The sequence below is a fragment of the Phyllopteryx taeniolatus genome, chromosome 1, assembly GCF_024500385.1.
Source record: "Phyllopteryx taeniolatus isolate TA_2022b chromosome 1, UOR_Ptae_1.2, whole genome shotgun sequence".
NCBI lineage: Eukaryota > Metazoa > Chordata > Actinopteri > Syngnathiformes > Syngnathidae > Phyllopteryx > Phyllopteryx taeniolatus.
The window spans coordinates 48,558,823-48,580,258 of NC_084502.1; the positions used below are offsets into that span (position 1 = coordinate 48,558,823).

A 21,436-nucleotide genomic window follows, 5' to 3' on the forward strand; every position below is an offset into this window, starting at 1 on the left:
CATTCTTTTCTTTCAGCAATGGGGTCTTACGTGGTGAGCGTGCATACAGGCCATGGTGGCGGAGAGCATTACTCACTGTTTTCCTTTTGACAACAGTACCTGCAAATTCCAGGTCTTTTTGAAGATCTCCACATTTGGTACTTGGCTCTTGGACAACTCTTCTGATTATTCTTTGCACTCCTCTGTCATAAATCTTGCGAGGAGCAAGTGATCGAGGCAAATTTATTGTCGTCTGATTGGCTTTCCACTTACATATTATGGCTCCAACCATGCTCAATGGAACAGTCAGAAGCTTATATATGTGCCTGTAACCAATGCCGTTGTTATGTTTTGCAACAATTACTTTGAGATGGTGTTGAGACAGCTCTTTGCTCTTACCCATCATAAGATGTGTCTTGACTCACACTTTGGCAATAGGACCTTTTTTTAGGCCATCAATTAGGACTGAACCATCTGATATTCATTTGCACTGCCAAGGGGCTGGACTGCTGTTTGATTTGATAGATTTTAGGTGTCTTGGCTTTCCATGCCTTTTTGCACCTCCCTTTCTTCATTTGTTCAATACTTTTCCCTTGTGTCATTTCACATTCTTACACACATCTTAATTTCTGATCTTATTTGTTCTACTTTCTTTGTATGTATGGATTACTTGGGTTGTTCCCAACATCTGGTGAAAATTTTATGTCAATAGCACCTTTGGAAATATATTTAGTGAGAGAAATGGTGACGTTAAATACTTATTTCAGCCGCTCTATATGTAAATTTCTTCTTAGAAATTAATGAAAAACTGTCTAAAAAAAAAAAAAATCCCCCTCTGATTCTTCTGGCATTTATCAAATAGGAATAGTTTTGGTAATCCTAAGTGACATAAATCAAGAAAGGTTTAGTCTGATTTCATGTCAGACAGTGAGTAAAAAAAGAAGGTTTGTGTCTTTTTTTATAATGTATGTAAACATCTGGTTTCAACTGTGCGTGTAAATGTATTTTGTCAGCAACTCAAATGGACTAATGACCTGCTTCAATTTATGGCTTCACAGACATCCAAGTAGAACACAGCTACTCTTTGAGTGAAGACTCCGCCCCCCAGAGCCCCGCCCTGTCAGTCAAGATGGACCAAGACTCTGGTGGGTGACTGCGTCTTCATATCTGACTCGATTTTGTCAACCTCTTCATCTCATGACGAATAGAAAGAAAATTACTGAGGCACTGGCTGATGTAGTCCTGTCATTTTGTGCACACACACTTTATCACACGATATGTGAGCAAGAGGTACAGGTTCTTCTTCCTCCTCCTCTCCTCCTGGTCCGGTTTTGCATCTCTGTCCGACTGTCTGTATGCTCCTCTGTTCTCCGTTTATCCTGGGTATCCTTCTGTCTGTGCAGTTTTCCCACTGCTAAGTAAGCCCTGCCCACCTATCGTGCACTCACACATACACACACTGCACTATGACAAGCATATGGTTTTGAGTGCGGCTTAGCGGAAGCCAGGAGAACCCGTCTCGCTCTCTCTCTCTCTCTCTCTTTCGCTCACGCTCGCTCTCTCTCTCTCTCTCTCTCTCTCTCTCTCTCTCTCACACACACACACACACACCCTTAATCCAATTAAATCCTCATTAGATTATGTCCTCTGACAAAAATGTTTTGTCAAATTCACACGGAAAAAAAATAAAAAAAACTTGCATATTTAGAGAGAGAAACTGCTTGGATTTAAATGCTGCACGCGTGGTTTGCTTTGAACATTGCCAAAGAATGACTCCGCGAACAGGCGGCACGCGACGCTCTGCAAACAAGCCTGTCCCGGATGATCGAACTTCTCACCCTCTCTTAGGGAGAGCCTGGACGCCCTGCACAGGAAACTCATTCCGGCCACTTCTATCCGCGTTTGTTCTTTCGGTCCTGACCCACAGCTCGTGCCCATAGATAGTGGCGAGGTTCAAGCATACCCAAAACTTGCCTGAGCCTACCCTATGAACTATTCCTCAAAATAATTAGAAAAAAAACCTAAAAAAATAAATAAATAAATAAAAATAAAAAAATATATATGTATATATATATATATGTATATATATTTTTATTTTTTTAAAACAATGTTCTGTGGGGATAGCACATGCTTTGGCATTGACAAAAGAAAAAGTAAACCTTGTGAAAATCGGTTGAGAAATCATTAATTAATTATTAATTATTATTAAGTTATGACTTAATTTCAATGTCCATGCATTGCCTTCGAAGGGAGCACTGACCTTGAGGTCATTGTTTCACACACAACCTAAAGTAATAGTTTCATTAAAAACAAACAAACAAAAAAAAAACAGTACGACCTAAATCAACAATAAATGTGGCAGCTAAATAAGATATACATTTCAAGAACCACTGTTAACATAAACAGAAATGACAACGACATTTAACGTAACAATAAGGATATTAATTATTGCAACTAAAAAAAAAATTCCACATTGCATTGTGGGAATCCCACGGCTTGACGTCACGTATGCTTGTCTTTGTTAGCATTAGCAGCTAGCTTTGTGAGCGATCACGCAAATAGTTACACGGCCGTGCGCTGGGCTTCCTGTTCATTACAGTCTGTTTTAGTCAGTGTAGTCTTCTCAAGAATCAGTCTTGTGCTGTATTTCTTTTTTTATTCACTTTATTTACCAATCGATCAGCACACAGCTAGTATCTATTGAACATGAAGGTACATTCTTCTTTGTGTCCTTTTCTTTTTCTCTTTTGGAATATTATATTAAATAAATATATATTTGAATATATTTACATAGTGCCCCCTAGTGTTCCGACAGAGATACCACAGTTGGATAAAATTGTAGCTAGAACATCAAACCGCACAAATCATGTTCAAGGCAAAACAAGTAAATATTTAGCGCATGTTTAGTTAGAGGGAGGGAAAATATAACTTAAGGGGATTGTTTTACGCTAAAAAAACTAAAGTGAGAACGACAAGAGGTTTTTGTGAATCTATATTGGGGTGACCCGATGTAACACTAAACGATAAATTGAAGCAACATCCAAACATGAAGCAATTCATAAAAACATGACTCAGATACAGGGAGGAGGATGTTTAACCATTGACTGGTTGCTTTTTTTTAACTTGCTTTTCTTTTTCGTATTTATTTACCTTATTTTTTGTTGTTCGTTTAAATTTTTCACACAGTGTAATGAAGGGCATAAAGAAGTGGAATAAGGGGTTTTATTTATGACAGTGGGGTTGTGGAAAAGGGTTGCGAACAGTTGTTTCTCATTCTTTCGAATATGTGTGATTATGCTTTTTGTTTGTTTGCTTTTAAAGTTGTTTTCAAATGTTGGTATAGGAGAAAAGACCAATTGATTTGCATCTCATTTCATTTGCATGTTCAAAATAAATACCGGTACTTTAAACAAACAACTGTTAGGCCATCAAATGATTTAAGCAGCTGGGGGTTCAAAGCTATTATTATAAGCTCACATGTGAAGGCTCACGTTTGCATCCCAAATGTTTTGTACTTCACTTGACTCACTCTGATTTACTGAGGTCAATGTTGAAGAGAAGCTGTGCGTTTTACTGCTGCTGCCGCCTGCCTTGCTGCACCAATGATTGTTTTATTACAGCTTCTGTCCTGCTGAGATCACAGTTTTCACCATTCACTCGGTGGGACAACAGTCTGCCGTCTTATATTTTTCAACCTAACTTTTACATGTGTACAAAACCCCAACTGTGCATGATTTGATTGAAATATATAATACTTCCGAAGTGGCATTATGGCTTCAAATTCTGATACTATTAAAAGTCAATCATATTATGCTACTTATACCTTTAGCTAAAATATGGTTGGTTCTGCTGCTCTTTGAAGAATGGTGCATGCCAGACCCCTCTTGCTGACAGAGGAAGAGAAGTGGACCCTCTTTGTCTCTCGGTCAAGCTTAACAAGGCTCAGCAAGCAGTAGGATAGGCCTCATTAGGAGAATTAGCCCCAAACTTTCAACAGTAGAAGCATAGGCGGAGCCAGGGGTGGCCCCATAAAAAAAACATGGCCCCACTGGCAACCCCAATAATACAGTGTGTGTGTGTGTGTGTGTTATATATACGCGCGCACACACATGCACGCACACACACGTACAGTATTTTTTCCTGATGCCCTCCGACTGGCCTTACTGTGTGCTCCTAATGAGGACAAACATAAGTCCTTCATTCATTTTGCCATTTGGCTACTCAACATTAGAACCACTCTTTTTTTTTCTTAAAAAAAATAATTATTTTAATCTTTCATATAATGTTTTATTGTGTTGTATTGTTCTGAATTTAAGTCAAGCAAGAAATTGTAATAGTTAAAGAATTTTATACAAACCTATACAGTGACCCTCACTGCATAATTACTGGAAAGCTAGAAGCAGACCCAGTTCCATGTATCCTGAATGAAGAGGTTGAAAATGCTATTAGTTCACTTAAGGCCGGAAAAGCTTGTGGTCTGGATGAAATTTCTGTTGAAATGCTTAAAGCACGAGGCAGCGAACTTAATAAGATCCTTGTAAAACTATTGCAACGCTGCTTGGACTTGCAAGAAGTACCGGCGATATGGAAAGACGCAGAAATCATTTCGCTACATAAATCAGGCGATAAAATGGACCTCTGAAATGATCGCCCAATAAGCCTGCTCTCAACGATTTATAAAGTCTTTGCAAAGATATTGGACAAACGAATTGGAATCAAACTCAGTGAAGCACAGCTGATAGAACAAGCGGGTTTTCGTAGCGGTTTAAATACTATGGACCACATACAGACAAATAGTTCAACAAATAACCGAACGACACTAGTACGAAACGCCTGTGTGTAGCCTTCATCAGCTATGAAAAAGCGTTTGACTCAGTCACCACCACTTCGATACGCCAGGCGCTAGTAAATCAAGGGATAGAGCCGACCTATGTCAACATTCTACAATCAATATACAACGATTCTTCAGGTTCAATACGAATTGATGATGAAAGAGTGCGAATAAGTCTAGGAAAAGGGGTCAGGCAAGGCGACACACTGTCTCCCAAGCTATTTACAGCTTGCCTTGAAGAAATATTTAAAAAGCTCAATTGGGAAAAAGAAGGCCTAAAAATTAACGTCGCTTATTTGAGCCATCTTCGTTGTCCAGACGACATCATTTTATTGTCCTACGATGCTGAACAGCTACAGCATCGTATTCAGGAATTAGAGTTAGAAAGCCGTCGGTCAGGTCTGAAAATGAACAAACGCAAAACGAAGGTCATGTTCAATCGTTACTGTCCACAAAAAGATATCAAAATGGAGGACTATGTCCTAGACGCCGTCGACAACTTCATCTATTTAGGCCAACTTGTAACAATGGATGGAAATAGAAGCACTGAAGTTGAACGCCGCATAAAGCTTGCCTGGCAGGCTTATGGAAGGCTTAGTGTTATATTCAAGAACCATCTTCCCATTTGCTTGAAAATTTTTTTTTTCGATTAATGTATTTTACCAGTCCTCACTTACGTTAGTGAAACTTGGACTACGAATGCCAATGTTATACAAAGACTACGTGTAACCCAAAGGAACATGGAACGCCAAATGTTGAAAATAAGCATTCGCGACAAGAAAAGATGTGTGTGTGTGTGTGTGTGTGTGTGTGTGTGTGTGTGTGTGTATGTGTGTATATATATATATATAGGCGGCACGGTGGGCGACTGGTTAGAGCGTCAGCCTCACAGTTCTGAGGACTGGGGTTCAATCCCCAGCCCCGCCCGTGTGGAGTTTGCATGTTCTCCCCGTGCCTGCGTTTTCTCCGGGCACTCCGGTTTCCTCCCACATCCCAAAAATGATGCACTGTAGGTTAATTGACAACTCTAAATTGCCCGTAGGTGTGAATGTGAGTGCGAATGGTTGTTTGTTTGTATGTGCCCTGCGATTGGCTGGCAACCAGTTCACACCCGCGGAGGAGAAGCGGCTCAGATGGATGGATATATATATCAAGGTTCCGTGGGCTTCTTTTATGGAGTTTGAGTTATTTCCATATATTTTCGATTGGATTCAAGTCAGGTGGTTCGCTGGGACATTCTAGCAGCTTTATTTTTTTTCTTAGAAACCAATTGTGAGTTTCCTTGGCAGTATGTTTTGGATCATTATCCTGTTGAAATGTCCACCCTCGTTTCATTTTCATCATCCATGGCAGCAGATTTTTGTCAAGAATGCCTTGACATTTGCCCATTCATCCTTCCTTCAATAATGTGAAGTTTACCAGTACCATTTGCTGAAAAGCAGCCCCACGCACACATCATGTTCCCTCCTCCGAACTTCAGTATGGTGTTTTTACAGTGATGTGCAGTGCCATTTCTCCTCCAAACGTGGCGTGCATTATGGCGTCCAAAGAGTTAAATTTTGCAGTCTTCAGACCACACTATATTCTCCCAGTATTTAGCTGGCTTATCCAAATCTTGTTCAGCAAAATTTAAACGAGCTTTGACATGCTTTTTTTTCAGCAATGGGGTCTTGCATGATGAGCGTCCATACAGGCCATGGCGGCAGACTGCATTACCGTTTTCCTTGTGACAACAGTACCTGCTAATTCCAGGTCTTTTTGTAGCTCTCCACAGGTGGTCCTTGGCTCTTGGACAACTCTTCTGATTATTCTTTGCACTCCTCTGTCAGAAATCTTGCAAGGAGCACCTGATCGAGGCAAATTTATAGTGGTATGATTGGCTTTCCACTTACGCATTATGGCCCCAACTTGTAACCAATGCCATCATTATGTTTTGCAACATTTAGTTTGTGATGGTCTTGGGACAGCTCTCTTACCCATCATGATATGTGTCTTGAATCACACCTTGGCAATGAGACCTTTTTGTAGGCCATATTCATTTGCAATGACAAGGGGCTGGATTGCTGTTTGATTATTGATAGATTTTAAATGTTGTCTTGGCTTTCCATGCCTATTTGCAGCTCCCTTTCTTCATGTGTTCAATACTTTTTCCCTATGTCATTTCAAATTATTACACACAACTTAATTTCTGAGTTTTATTTGTTCTACTTTCTTTGTATGTATGTAGTTGGGTTGTTCCCAATATCTGGTTAAATGTTCATGTCACTAGCACCTTTGAAAATATATTTAGTGAGAAAAATGGTGGAGTGTTAAATACTTATTTCTGTATACATATATATATATATATATATATATATATACATATACACACACACACTGTGTGTGTGTGTGTGTGTGTGTGTGTGTGTATATGGTTGCACAATGTTTGCATGATCAAGCGCTATCGGCCTCCGGAACAAACAATGTAGGCGCCCCCTACAGAATGCTGCCCTCATTGCCCAAATCAGAAACCGCCAGTGATGGCACTGCTGGGACCAAAATGGGAGAAATATAAGAGGAACATGGCAAGAGTTTGGGGGGAACCTTATTGTTGAATATGTGAAGAAGGTAGGTTAAGCATTAGAGTTACAGTACTGTATATATATTGACACAAGAAGAGCTTGTGAAAAACAGCTGAGAAATTTGGGCGAAAGATGATTTGAACATGGGAGGAGTGTGACAAACGTGAGGAACAACAGAAGAATCTTGGGTGTACATGGGCGGTAACTGGGAGAAACATGAGAAGAGCATTGATGAAAAATGAGAATGCTGCTTCCTGACTTGGGAGAATAAATTGCGTGACATGCCTGAGGTTGTCAGGTTAGGTCAGGTCAGGTCTTATGACCTCATGGACCACAAGAAACAGAGCAGGAAGCCTTTAGGAGCTGGATAAGCACAAGCATGAGAGTATCAATTTCCCATTAACACACATTGTGTGAATATTTTTGTGGTTCTGAGGTAGTGGAGGTTGTTAAATCGCATTTCACTGCATATTTATGTAACATCACAGATCATTATGTCAGAGCATAAAGATTTAATCGTAATTTTAAAAAAACTACAGTCATGAATTGTCTCTCTTTCTCTCGCTCTTAGAATTTGAGTGGAGCTTCAATCAGGATCTGTCGACCATCTTAGTGAAACAGGAAGAGCCAGATGTGGCTCAAAGGTCAGATCCACAGCCCATGGAAGGCCCATCGTTTATCCTAAGCCCTGCCCCTGCACGTAGAGGGTCGCAATGGAGACACACAGTGAGCATCCCACAAGAGAGAGGGACCACATTTTCTAGTTGGCATGTGAAGAAGTGCGTTTGGTTTGTTCAGGTGCGCCCTCCGGATGATGTTAAACCTGTGGCTATTAAAGATGAACCCAGAGAGATGGGACAGTACCTCTGCCTGCCCACTGGTACAAACAACATCCACAATTTGACCCTCAGTTTCTCAGCCCATAATCTTCAAAGCAGTTCCTCACCCCACTTTTTCCCAGATGATGGCCTGCAGCTTCCACCAACTCCACCCAGCAGCAACCACGGTGACAGTGACGGCTCCCTGCCACCCTCCTCCCCGCACCTCGCTCTGCCCCCGTCTTCCCCGCAGCCACAACAGAGGCCAGCGGGCCGTGGCTCCGCTTCCTCCTCCTCATCCGCGGCCATCTCGTCTTCGCCTCTACTAACTGCACCACATGTCAGTAGACGCCTCCCATCCTTTCTCTCCTCTTCCTTCTTTCCTCCCCTGATGATTCCTGCTCACCAATCAAAAGATGCATTCAATGCTTTCACTAATGACCATTATTTTTTTGGTTCAGAAACTCCAGGGTTCTGGACCACTGTTGCTGACAGAGGAAGAGAAGCGGACCCTCGTTGCTGAAGGATACCCTGTACCCAACAAACTTCCTCTCACCAAGAGTGAAGAGAAGGCTCTGAAAAGAGTTAGGAGAAAGATTAAAAATAAGGTACATTGTGCTTTTTTTTTAAATTATTTGCTGAAAACATATATTGGTTTGCACACCTGTTGAGTCTTTCACTGACATTGTTTGGTTTAAGTCTTTGAATAAAAGCAGCGCTTAAGACTCAGATAAATAGCGAGACTTGTAAATCATTCAGTGAACTATACCTTGTAAACTCCCAAGACGTACAGTAGCATCTAAAAACGTACCCGATTAGGACACCCAGCTACACAGACAGTATTGCAACCATGCAAAGTGGAGGTGAGGTAGAGACATGACTAATAATGTTGGTACCATCCATCCATTTTCTATGCCGCTTACCCTGTTCTGGATCGTGAGGAAAAATTTCTGTTTGGTTCCGTTAAAGAAATTGTTTTTTGTTTTGTTTGTTTTGTCGAGATGCTCACTTAAATTGTATTTTGACTTTCCTTGACCTAATGATAACTCCTCTACAGAAAATATTGATTGGAATTGTTTTTTTATTTATTTTTTGCGTAGTCCTGTCAAATCGAACCTGGACAAAGTGCATACAATGATGATTAAAAAACTGCCCAAGAATATAAAATGAGGCTTCAAAATCATGAAAAGTCAAGCTATAGTCTCCGCTCTCAAGTGCGGTAGGCGTGTCCGCTGAATGCGTGAAACCACACCCGCTGAAGAATGGAATGCTACTTCGTTTAGCAACTTTCTTATATATCCGCTTAAAGCCTCCGGTGCCTGTAATATCCCATTATGTCGTTGCGGGGCTTTTCACGCAGCGACGAAAGGCTCTTGCTACCAGCTAGCTCGCAAGCTAACTATGTCACTGGGTAGCTCAAGTTCTTATATAGTGGTGGAAGGGCAACACATGCTCATGCTGAACATCCACGTCACTGGGCGCCCTTTTAGTCAAAACGAAATGAATGAATGAAATGGTGAAAAGCAGTTTAATGCTATATCTCCACAATTCAGTACTTGGATCGGCAACACCTGAGACTTGCTCGCTTATAGCTCGGAAAATGCAGTGTTTCCATTCAGCTGAGTTCAGTGGGCGGGTAACAGCCACTAAGTGGTTATAATATATGAATGTAATTACCAAAACTACATCACACTGTGGGCCATTTCAAATCCTGTCGTTTGCATGCGGTTTTGGTCTTCAAAGGCTTTTGCTCAAACGACAAACTGCACAGATGTTAATCGTAAACCATTTCACAGATTCATTTTGACCTATATCATGCATAAAACAGTAGGGGGGAAAAAAGATTCTAATGGAAGGGAACCTGTAAAATTTGTTTCCTTTTTTTTTTGTCCTGTTCAGCTGTTAGGTCAAACAGAATGGAGAGTGTGAATGTGTGAAATCAGAGCATGAATGTGAAATTATATAAAAATAACTAAATAAAATATGAATGTGCGTATATTGGTGAACAATATCCATCCATCCATTTTCCATACCGCTTATTCTAATATCACTTCTAAAACATTCATTCATTCATTCATTTTCCGTACTGCGGGCGTGATGGAGCCAATCCCAGCTGACTCTGGGCGAGAGGCGGGGTACACCCTGAACTGGTCGCCAGCCAATTGCAGTAATCTAATAAATAAAATCTTTATAAAATATATTCTTTGCAAAATAACAACTCAAGGCCAATTAAGCTCCAAGAAATGGTCTTATACTACAACCCCAATTCCAATGAAGTTGGGACGTTGTGTTAGACATAAATAAAAACAGAATGATTTGCAAATCATGTTCACCCTATATTTCATTGAATACACTAAAAAGACAAGATATTTAGTGTTCCAACTGATAAAATTTATTGTTTTAGCAAATAATCATTAACCTATAATTTTATGGCTGCAACACGTTCCAAAAAAGCTGGGACAGGTGGCAAAAAAAACTGAGAAAGTTGAGGAATGCTCATCAAACACCTGTTTGGAACATCCCACAGGTGAACAGGCTAATTGGGAACAGGTTGGTGCCATGATTGGGTATAAAAGGAGCTTCCCTGAATTGCTCAGTCATTCACAAGCAAAGATGGGGCGAGGTTCACGTCTTTGTAAACAAGTGTGTGAGAAAATAGTCGAACAGTTTAAGGACAATGTTCCTCAATGTACAATTGCAAGGAATTTAGGGATTTCATCATCCTACGGTCCATAATATCATCAAAAGGTTCAGAGAATCTGGAGAAATCACTGCATGTAAGCGTCGAGGCCGAAAACCAACATTGAATGCCCGTGACCTTCGATCCCTCAGTCGTCACTGCATCAAAAACCGACATCAATGTCCATCCATTTTCAACACCGCTTATCCTGGTTAGGGTCACGGGACGCTGGAGCCTATCCCAGCTGACTTCGGGCGAAAGGCGGACTACACCTAAACTGGTCGCCAGTCAGTCGCAGGGCACATATAGACACGGACAACCATTCGCACTCACATTCACACCGTAACTGAGTGGGAACTGAAACCACGCTGCCTGCACCAAAGTAAGGCGAGTGTACCACTACACCATCAGTGACTCGACATCAATGTGTAAAAGATATCACCACATGGGCTCAGGAACACTTCAGAAACCCAATATCAGTAAATACAGTTCGGCGCTACATCCGTAAGTGCAACTTGAAACTCTACTATGCAAAGCAAAAGCCATTTATCAACAACACCCAGAAACACCGCCGGCTTCTCTGGGCCCGAGCTCATCTAAGATGGACTAATGCAAAGTGGAAAAGTGTTCTGTTGTCCGACGACTCCACATTTGAAATTGTTTTTTGGAAATTGTGGACGTTGTGTCCTCCGGGCCAAAGAGGGAAAGAACCATCTGGACTGTTATGGACGCAAAGTTCAAAAGCCAGCATCTGTGATGGTATGGGGCTATGTTAAAGCCAATGGCATGGGTAACTTACACATCTGTGAAAACACCATTAATGCTGAAAGGTACATACAGGTTTTGGAGAAACATATTTTGCCATCCAAGCAATGTCTTTTTCATGGACGCCCCTGCTTATTTCAGCAAGACAATGCCAAACCACATTCTGCACGTGTTACAACAGCGTGGCTTCGTAGTAAGAGTACGGGTACTAGACTGGCCTGCCTGCAGTCCAGACCTGTCTCCCATTGAAAATGTGTGGCGCATTATAAAGCGTAAAATACGACAACGGTGACCCCGGAATGTTGAACAGCTAAAGCTGTACATCAAACAAGAATGGGAAAGAATTCCACCTACAAAGCTTCAACAATTAGTGTCCTCAGTTCCCAAACTTTATTGAATGTTGTTAAAAGAAAAGGTGATGTAACACAGTGGTAAACATGACCCTGTCCCAGCTTTTTTTGAACGTGTTGCAGCTAAAATTCAAAGTTAATGATTATTTGCTAAAAACCATAAAGTTTATCAGTTTAAACATGAAATATCTTGTCTCTGTAGTGTATTCAATTAAAACCCCAATTTCAATGAAGTTGGGACGTTGTGTTAAACATAAATAAAAACAGAATACAATGATTTGCAAGTCATGTTCAACCTATATTTAATTGAATTGCAAATCTACGGTGCCGACACAACAAAATGGACAAGCTTCATCTTCTGACAGACAAGCAACCACGTTCCGCCGCCCTGTGCTTTACGGAGAGATGGCTTTGTGAACGCATCCCCGATGGCGCCTTCAAACTACACCGGGCAGAACAGTTCACAGAGTTATCGGGGAAAACAAAAGGTGGCGGGATATGCTTCTATATAAACAAAAAATGGTGTACCGACGTCATGGAGCTCAGCACACACTGCAGCCCGGATTTGGAGTCGCTTTTTTTAACTGTAAGCCATTCTTCTCGCCGCGTGAGTTCGCATCTTTCATTCTCGCCGGTGTTTACATTCCTCCTCAAGCTAACACGTATGCCACACTGCTAACGCTCACTGAACAAGTAAATGGAAAAAAACACCCAGACTCAACCCTCATTGTTCTTGGGGACTTTAACAAAGCTAAACTCAACCACTAACTCCCTAAATACAAGCAGCACATCGACTGTCCTACCAGGGAAAATAACATTTTAGACCACTGCTATACTGCGCTAAATAACGCATACCGTGCTACACCTCGTGCAGCTCGGGGCTCGTCCGATCACTGTTTAATTCACTTAATACCAACATACAGGGAAACTTAAATGCGTGACGCCTACGGTGAAAACAGTGAGGAAGTGGACCAACCAAGACAAGATAGAACTTCAAAGCTGTCTAGACTGCACAGACTGGAGTGTCTTTGAAAATTCAGCTGGCAGCCTGGATGAATATATTGACACTGTCACATCCTATATCAGTTTCTGTGAGGAGGTGTGTCTACCAACAAAGTCATTTCACACGTTCAATAACAACAAATCGTGGTCCACTGCCAAACTTAAGCAACTTCGCCAGGCAAAAGAGGACGCATATCGAAGTGGGGATAGGGCCCTGTATAATCGCGCTTGAAACCAGCTGACTAAAGAAATTATCCAGTAAAGTTCGAAAAACAGTTTACCGCTAATGACTCAATCAGTCTGGCATGCATTTGCTAACCAAACCCCCAACCTGAGAGCAATAAAGGACGAGCTGACGACTGGAATAGCTTCTACTGCAGATTTGAAAAGGAGACTTTCACACCCCACACCCACCCAGCTGCACCACCGACCACCATGGCACCTCTGACTCCCCCTCCTTCGTTGGCCATCCATGAACAGGAGGTGAGACGTATCTTCAAACAACAAAAGATCAACAAAGTAGCAGGCCCAGACCTTGTGTCCCCATTCTGCCTCAAAGTCTGCATGGACCAGCCCGCTCCAGTCTTCACACAGATCTTGCCTACCGAGCAAACATGTCTGCACATGACGCAGTAAACATGGGGCTGCACTACATCCTAGAACACTTCGACGGCGTGGGGACCTACGCGCGGATCCTGTTCGTGCACTTCAGCTCTTTGTTCAACACCATCAACTCCTCTCCTCCAAGCTTCTCCAGCTCAGCGTCTCGCCTGCCCTCTGTCAGTGGATTTACAGCTTCCTGACAGGGAATACACAGCAAGTGAGGCTGCGGACACCACCTCATCTACATGCACCACCAGCACCGGGGTGCCCCAAGGTTGTGTGCCCTCTCCGCTGCACTTCTCTCTCTACACGAACGACTGCACCTCAACACACCCGGCTGTCAAACTCCTGAAGTTTGCAGACGACACTACAGTCATCGACCTTATCAAAGACGGTGACGAGTCTGCATATCGACAGGAAGTGGAGCTGAACACGCTCAAGAGATGTAGCGATGATCATGGACTTCAGGAGGCATTCTTCGCAACAGCTGCCCCTCACGCTGTCCAACTGCCCTGTGTCAACCGTTGAGACCTTCAAGTTCCTGGGAATTGCAGTCTCCCAGGACTGAAGTGGGAGACCAACATCAACTACATCCTCAAAAAGGCTCAGCAGAGGATGTACTTCCTGCGGCTTCTGAGGAACCACGGCCTGCCACAGGACCTGCTGAGGCAGTTCTACACAGGAGTCACCGAATCAGTCCTGTGTTCTTCCATCACAGTATGGTTTGGTGCAAAAACTCCGACTGCAACGAACAATCAAAACTGCTGGAAAAATTGTCGGTACCCCCCTACCCACCCTTGAGGACTTGCACGCTGCCAGAACTAAGACAAGAGCATGTAAAATAATCTTGGACCCTCCACATCCTGGTCACCACCTCTTCCAGCTACTTCTCTCAGGTAGGTGCTACCAAACAATGCAAAATAAAACCAGCAGACATTCAAACAGCTTCTTCCCTCTTGCCATCAACTTCTTAAACAGCTAACTTACAATTCCATTGCAACATGCCACCAATTTTTTGTCTCGAGTTTGTTGTCACATTTCTGTCGGGCCAATTATATACTCGTGCACTCACTGTGGTAGTCTCGCCACGCTGTACTATTTGCATATCTGTTGTTGACCAGTACTGGCCACTCATGTGCCATTTCAAACTGCTCTAATTGTTCGATGACTCTGCATCTTTTTGCACAATTGTCACAAAAAAATAAAATTTAAAAATGGTACCGGCGTTACCACATTACTGGTAACCTTTTACTGGTCAGTGACTGTGCTTTTTATATCTTTATGTCTAAATAATTATCTGTCAATTGACTGTCTGTTGTCGTACTAGAGCGGCTGCAACTACCGGAGACAAATTCCTTGTATGTATTTGACATACTTGGCAAATAAAGATGATTCAATGGGAGTCCACATACACTTGCCATCATTTCAATTTATAAGTGAAAAAAAACAATAACAACACATGCATAGGGCTTTACAGGAACATTATTTGCTTTATCCACTAAAATGATCGACTGAAGAAGCTGTTTGCTGACCAGACATTGATAAAGTGTGTGTGTGTGTGTGTGGGAGAGAGAGAGAGAGAGAAAGAGAGAAAGGGAGACAGAGAAAACAAGATGCATGTTTTACAGTTACTTGTGACCATAAACTAGTGCTAATGTTGCCATATGCACAGCCAAAACAACAGTTAAAACATCTGTAACTTACCGTTTTCTCAAGTTAGAACTGGGCTGAAATATCCAAGTTTGGGCAGTGACAAAAGTACGCTGCATGTTAAAGCTGGGATTTTTTTGCAGTCTGTAATGTAAACATAAGTCGCGCGCTGGCTGTCATGACTCACTTTGATTGGCCCGCGAAGCCCAATGGAAGACTTTGTGTGCGGACATGACATTCTTGTGTCGTTTGATTGGTAAACTTGAGTCAAACGTCACTGTGGTAATCACGGTGGATTGGAGCAATGGCGCCTGATGTGGAAGTCGAAAACTAAAGTCTAAAAATAAATTGCTCCCGCAATTATTAATAAATGAAAGTAGCGAGTGGCATGTAGATTATCGTAATTGAGTAAAAGTACCGTTTCATCTTAACATAAATGCTCGAGTAAAAGTAAAAAGTATGATTCATTAAAACTACTCTAACAAGTACAAGTAATCCAAAATGTTACTTGAATAAATATGACGGCGTAAATGTCGCGTGTTCCGACCCACCTCTGACAATGACACATTAGATTCGAGTGTTGTATGGGGCAGTAGTGCTTCAACCTGTGAAGGAAGAACAGAACAATATAGGACAGAACAGAACAGGGACAAAGACGGGGGCAAGCATGCAGGACAGAGGTAGTGGACCCGGCTGTACAAGGGAAGTGTGGTGGAAGTGGCTATGTAAATTCTAAACATCTATAGAAACAGAGTGCAAGTGACGGGATAACCAGGAAGTTCACATAGTTATCAGAGTTATTTTTACCAATGCGTGAGTAGCCCCACACCAAGCAAATAAGTCCCAAGTCTGTGTGTCTGCCGACACATGCAAGTGTCTCACATGTACAATAAACGTCAGACGTGTCCTGAAATTGCTGCGCCTGCACCGCGGAGGATGAGGACCCCACCCAACCAACCCGAGAAGCGGGGTCTGGCCCAGGGGCCGACCCGAGTGCGACCCGGTGGTCGGGACACCACCCACACCGAGGGTTCCAGGGTGGCCCACCTTCCCCACCGAGGCGCCCCAAAACCAGCCACCCGGAGGAGGCCACAGGGGCCCAACGACACCCTCCCAGCCAACCACCACCGCCCCACACCCCCCACCAACATGCAGGGCCCACTAATGTAGCCTGTCCCCGCTCAGCCATAGGCGAGACAGTCTCCCCTGTTTGGTGGAAAGGAGGGCGGATAGGGGCGCCCAACAGGGGAACGATAAATATGTTTCCCAATTATCACAATACATACCATACCTGCACAAGCAGCAGCATATTAAAACACAACAATTTCATTTTAAATAAATACATAAAATTACTATAGAACAGTTGAGGTTCAACATGTCGGCGTCAACAACTGCTCTGTTTTTCTCATGGCCCCTTTGGAAAATAAATTGCCCACCCCTGTGTTAAATGTATGTTCTACAAGATTTACTATGTCAAAATGTAATGTCGTCAACTGTTCTTTGCTGTTGGCTACTTTAATATAAACCTGAATTTAAATGCATACATTTTGTAACTGTGTATCAAAAAGCTGAAATGTAACACATTTTCTGTCAAAGAAATTAAAATAATTTGATATTTTCCCTTTAATTTTTTTTAATGTTTTTAAAACAGATCTCAGCTCAGGAGAGTCGGAGGAAGAAGAAAGAGTATGTGGAATGTCTGGAGAAAAAGTGAGTTTCCATTTTTCTAGCCAATTCCCCTCTTCAGTTATCTCTTCAATAGTTGTTTTTCCTTTTAGATAACAGTTCATCGGTGGCACACCCTGTTGTACAGGTCCAGTTGAATCACAATTCACCTAACAAAAATCTGAATGGCTTTTTGCCGACGTTTTGCTGGATTCACCGAACAAAAACCTGAATGTCTTTTTGTTCGGTGAATCCAGTAAAACAGCCACACACACGCCAGCGATGGGAAAGAAAAAAAAAAAACTTGAAATCCAGCTGTTTGTAATTTGAAAGTTTTCCCAGCTCAGTGTGCAGCCACTGCCAGAGGTCAGACGAGATTCATCATAAAAGCAGATCAGGGTCTCTGTATATTAGTTTTTGTGTCAGGTTCTTGTCACAGCGTGAGCTGCAGGATTATTGGAGGATCCCTCAGGAAGCAAACAGCATGCGTCTGGCTAGAGGGAGAATGAGAATGTATTCAAACCAAACAGCAGGATCATGAGAGTTTTCATTTTGGTAGGAGATCAATGTAATTATATCACCTTCCATGCATCTCTGTGAAAATGTGATTTGAAAGTAGATAGTTCATTTTGAGAATCACTGTACAGTGAATACGGAAGAGAACATCCCCCTGCCGATGTGTGCATCAGGAAGAATCTTGCTGGATGGTCTTATGAAACAAAAAGGGATATAAATCTGTGAAGTACTATTTGTATATGCACAGTATATATATGTACTGTACGTGTGCTTATGTATATACAGTGTACTCTCTCTCTCTCTCTCTCTCTCTCTCTCTCTCTCTCTCTCTCTCTCTATATATATATATATATATATATATATATATACAGTTGCAGCATAAAAAATTATCGTATTTAAATTATGCAACAAAAACATATATATTGTATATATATTTATATCTATATATATATATACCCGGTACATATATACTGCATGTGTAATATATGTACTATATATATATATATATATATATATATATATATAGTGTGTGTGTGTGTGTGTGTGTGTGTCTGAATAAAAGTCAGCTGTGTCTCTTTTTGTTGCGCAAGGGTGGAGAACTACACATCAGAAAACGGTGAACTGTGGAGAAAAGTAGAAAACCTGGAGACAGCTAACAGGTGAGGCGTGCTGCCCAAAGCAGCTTAAAGACACACAAACACTGATCACAAAATAGCATGTGAATGAAAAAAACCTGTTTTGTCACAGTGAAACACTGGTGTGTCTTGAACATTCCTTTTTTAAATTAAATATATCATTTATTTGTGTTTGCCTTTTTTCTACTGATTGTCCTTTTGTTGTTGTCCTGTTTCAAATTGTGATGTACACAAGGTGGTTCATACCCTCTTTCATAAGACACAGCTAACAATTTATAGGTTAAGCAGAGTACATACATATTGATTTGTAAAATGTGAGAAACTCCACACGACAAAGAAAAAAAATCGGCATGCATGTGTTTATTGCTCTTTCTGTAGTGCACTGGAGATGACCAACACAGCACACCACACACATGAAAATATCTCCACCCACAATCGTGAGTCTCCTCCCACAAACCAGTTTTCTGGCAAATGTAGCACTGCCAGAAAATGCAAAGAAGAAGAAAAAGTAGAAGAACTAGAGAAAGCTAGGCTAACTTTTTAGTTATCTGGTAACTACACTGCGATGGCACACTCTTCTCATGTTTATTGTGGTGAATGACTTGTGAGACATGTTATACAAACACTCAACACAACAACTCAACCAGTCCTTCTCTTTGTGTCCAGCAACAGTGCAAACTTCAGGTTGCTTTCTAAATCCGCTATATGCGGAGCAGGGAAACGTCACGTGGACAGGATAGCTGACTTCTTGTGTATGCTACCCAATGAGCATGACTACAGTTGTATGACATGATTCTTTGAAGCTAAACTTGCTAAATGCTAATATATATATATATATATATATATATATATATATATATACACATATACATACACACACACACAAATACAGCGGCTGAAATAAATATTTAACATGTCACCATTTTTCTCACTAAATATACTTACAAAGGTGCTATTGACCTGAAAATTTCACCAGATGTTGGGAAAACCCCAATAAATCCATACATACAAAGAAAGTAGAACAAATAAGCTCAGAAATTAAGTTGTGTGTAAAAATGTGAAATGACACAGGGAAAAAGTAGACCACACGAAAAAGGGAGGTGTAAAAAGGCATGGAAAGCCAAGACACCTAAAATCTATCAATAATCAAACAGCAATCCAGCCCCTTGTCAGTGCAAATGAATATCAGCTGGTTCAGTCCTAATTCATGGCCTACAAAAGGTCTCATTCCCAAGATGTGAGTCAAGACACATCTCATGATGGCTAAAGGATTCTTTATACTTGCGCGGGCGGCGACCACGCGCAGTTTGCCTTTATACTCGAGCGCAACCCACGCAGTTTTGAAAATGTACTGCAGTTCTTCTCCAAGTCAGGGGTGTCGCTACGGCTGGTATTGGCTAGGACACCACAGGGTGGAGTTTCCTCTGCATTTTTGGGCAATTTCCGGTAGCCATTTTTACTTTCCTTTTTGGAACAAGGAACAAAGCAACATCAATGGCGACCGTGGAGCAGTGTCTGCTAGAACAAATGGACCGAGATGACTAGATGATACGTTTACTTGTGCTGCAAAATTGATCAAGAAGGCTGCGGCGTAGATGGTATGTAGAACCAAGGGGGAACGCTGAGTACGTCTTCACAGCATGTGACTAAAACGGACCTATCACAAGAGATGATCTCCGCAGCATTCTACGCGCAGCAACAATTTTTGTCGTGTGCGTGTCAAGTGACGCATAGGAGCCGCGCGGCCCAATGCATCGCTTACGTGATGCAATGCGGGCGCTGTCGGAGCGTGGGAGTATAAAAAGGCCTTAAGAGGAGAGAGCTGTCTCAAGAATGTGTTGCAAAACATAACAATGGCATTGCAGGCACATATCTAAGCTTCTGAATGTTCCAGTGAGCTCGGTTGGGCCATAATACATAAGTGGAAAGCCATAACTCCATAAATTTGCCTCGATCAGGTGCTCTTCACAAGATATCTGACAGAGGAGTGCAAAGAATACTCAGAAGAGTTGTCCAAGAGCCAAGGGCCACCTCTGGAGAGCTTCAGAAAGACCTGGAATTAGCAGGTACTGTTGTCACAAGGAAAACTGAGAAATGCTCTCCGCCGCCATGGCCTGTATGCACGCTCATCAAGACCCCACTGCTGATAAAAAAAAAGCATGTCAAAGCTCGTTTAAAGTTTGCTGAACAACATTTGGACAAGCGAGTTACATACTGTGAGAATACAGTCTGGTCGCATGAGAGCAAAATTGAACTGTTTGGATGCCATAATGCACACCATGTTTGGAGGAGAAATGGCACTGCACATCACCCTAAAAACACCATACCAACAGTGAAGTTCAGAGGTGGGTACATGATGGTGTGGGGCTGGTATACTTCACATTATTGAAGGAAGGATGAATGGGTAATGAGTCATTCTTGAAAAAAATCTGCTGCCATCTATCAGGATGATGAAAATGAAACGAGGATGGACATTTCAGCAGGATAATGATCCAAAACACACTGCCAAGGAAACACTCAATTGGTTTAAAAAAACAAAAAAACAAACAAAAAGCTGCGAGAATGTCCCTGCCAATCACCTGACTTGAATCCAATTGAAAATCTGTGGAAAGAGCTGAAACTCAAGGTCCATAGAAGAAGCCCACGGAACTTTGAAGATTTGAAGACTGCTTGTGTGGAGGAATGGGCCAAAATCACACCAGAGCAATGCATGCGACTAGTTTCTCCATACATCAGGCATCTTGAAGCTGTCATTGCAAACAACACAACTTAATTTCTGATCTTGTTTGTTCTACTGTATTTGTATGTATGGATTACTTGGGTTGTTCCCAACATCTGGTGAAATTTTCATGTCAATAGGACCTTTGAAAATATACTTAATGAAAATTATGACGTCAAATGTCTACCTCACAGTTCTGAGGACCTGGGTTCAAATCTGGCCTAGTCTGTCTGGAGTTTGAATGTTCTCCCCTTCCCTGCGTGGGTTTTCTGTGGGTACTCTGATTTCCTCCTACATCCCAAAATCATGCGTGGTAGGTTGATTGAAGACTCTAAATTGCCCGTAGGTGTAGAATGTGAGTGCGAATGGTTGTCTGTTTATATGTGCCCTGCGATTGGCTGGCGACCAGTTCAGGGTGTACCCCGCCTCTCGTCTGAAGATAGCTGGGATAGGCTCCAGCACGCCCGCGACCCTAGTAAGGATAAGCGGTGTGGAAAATGGATGGATGATACATATCTATGTACAGGTATGTATTTAATGAGGAAAAAAAACACTGTGTATTATCAGCCCTAAAGAATGCAGGTCGATGTTCAACAGCAGTGGCGCTTATCTCAGAAAAAAAAAGATTATTTCTCAGTGTCTACAGTCCAGACGTCGAATGC

General features: G+C 41.9%; 1 protein-coding gene across 3 annotated transcripts in view; it reads left to right on the forward strand.

Moving 5' to 3' along the window:
* Positions 1 to 21,436, forward strand: part of creb3l1 (cAMP responsive element binding protein 3-like 1) — a 43,165-nt gene that overhangs the window by 14,018 nt on the left and 7,711 nt on the right. For 2 of the 3 annotated variants that reach the window (XM_061799998.1, XM_061799988.1), the window contains exons 3-9: positions 1,038 to 1,124; positions 7,943 to 8,097; positions 8,170 to 8,251; positions 8,333 to 8,529; positions 8,651 to 8,797; positions 16,891 to 16,949; positions 18,011 to 18,079. In XM_061799998.1, coding sequence (XP_061655982.1) covers positions 1,038 to 1,124; positions 7,943 to 8,097; positions 8,170 to 8,251; positions 8,333 to 8,529; positions 8,651 to 8,797; positions 16,891 to 16,949; positions 18,011 to 18,079 — 796 coding nt within the window. Of the gene's footprint in view, positions 1 to 1,037; positions 1,125 to 7,942; positions 8,098 to 8,169; positions 8,530 to 8,650; positions 8,798 to 16,890; positions 16,950 to 18,010; positions 18,080 to 21,436 lie in introns of all 3 variants that reach the window. The other variant, XM_061799981.1, reaches the window with a different exon arrangement.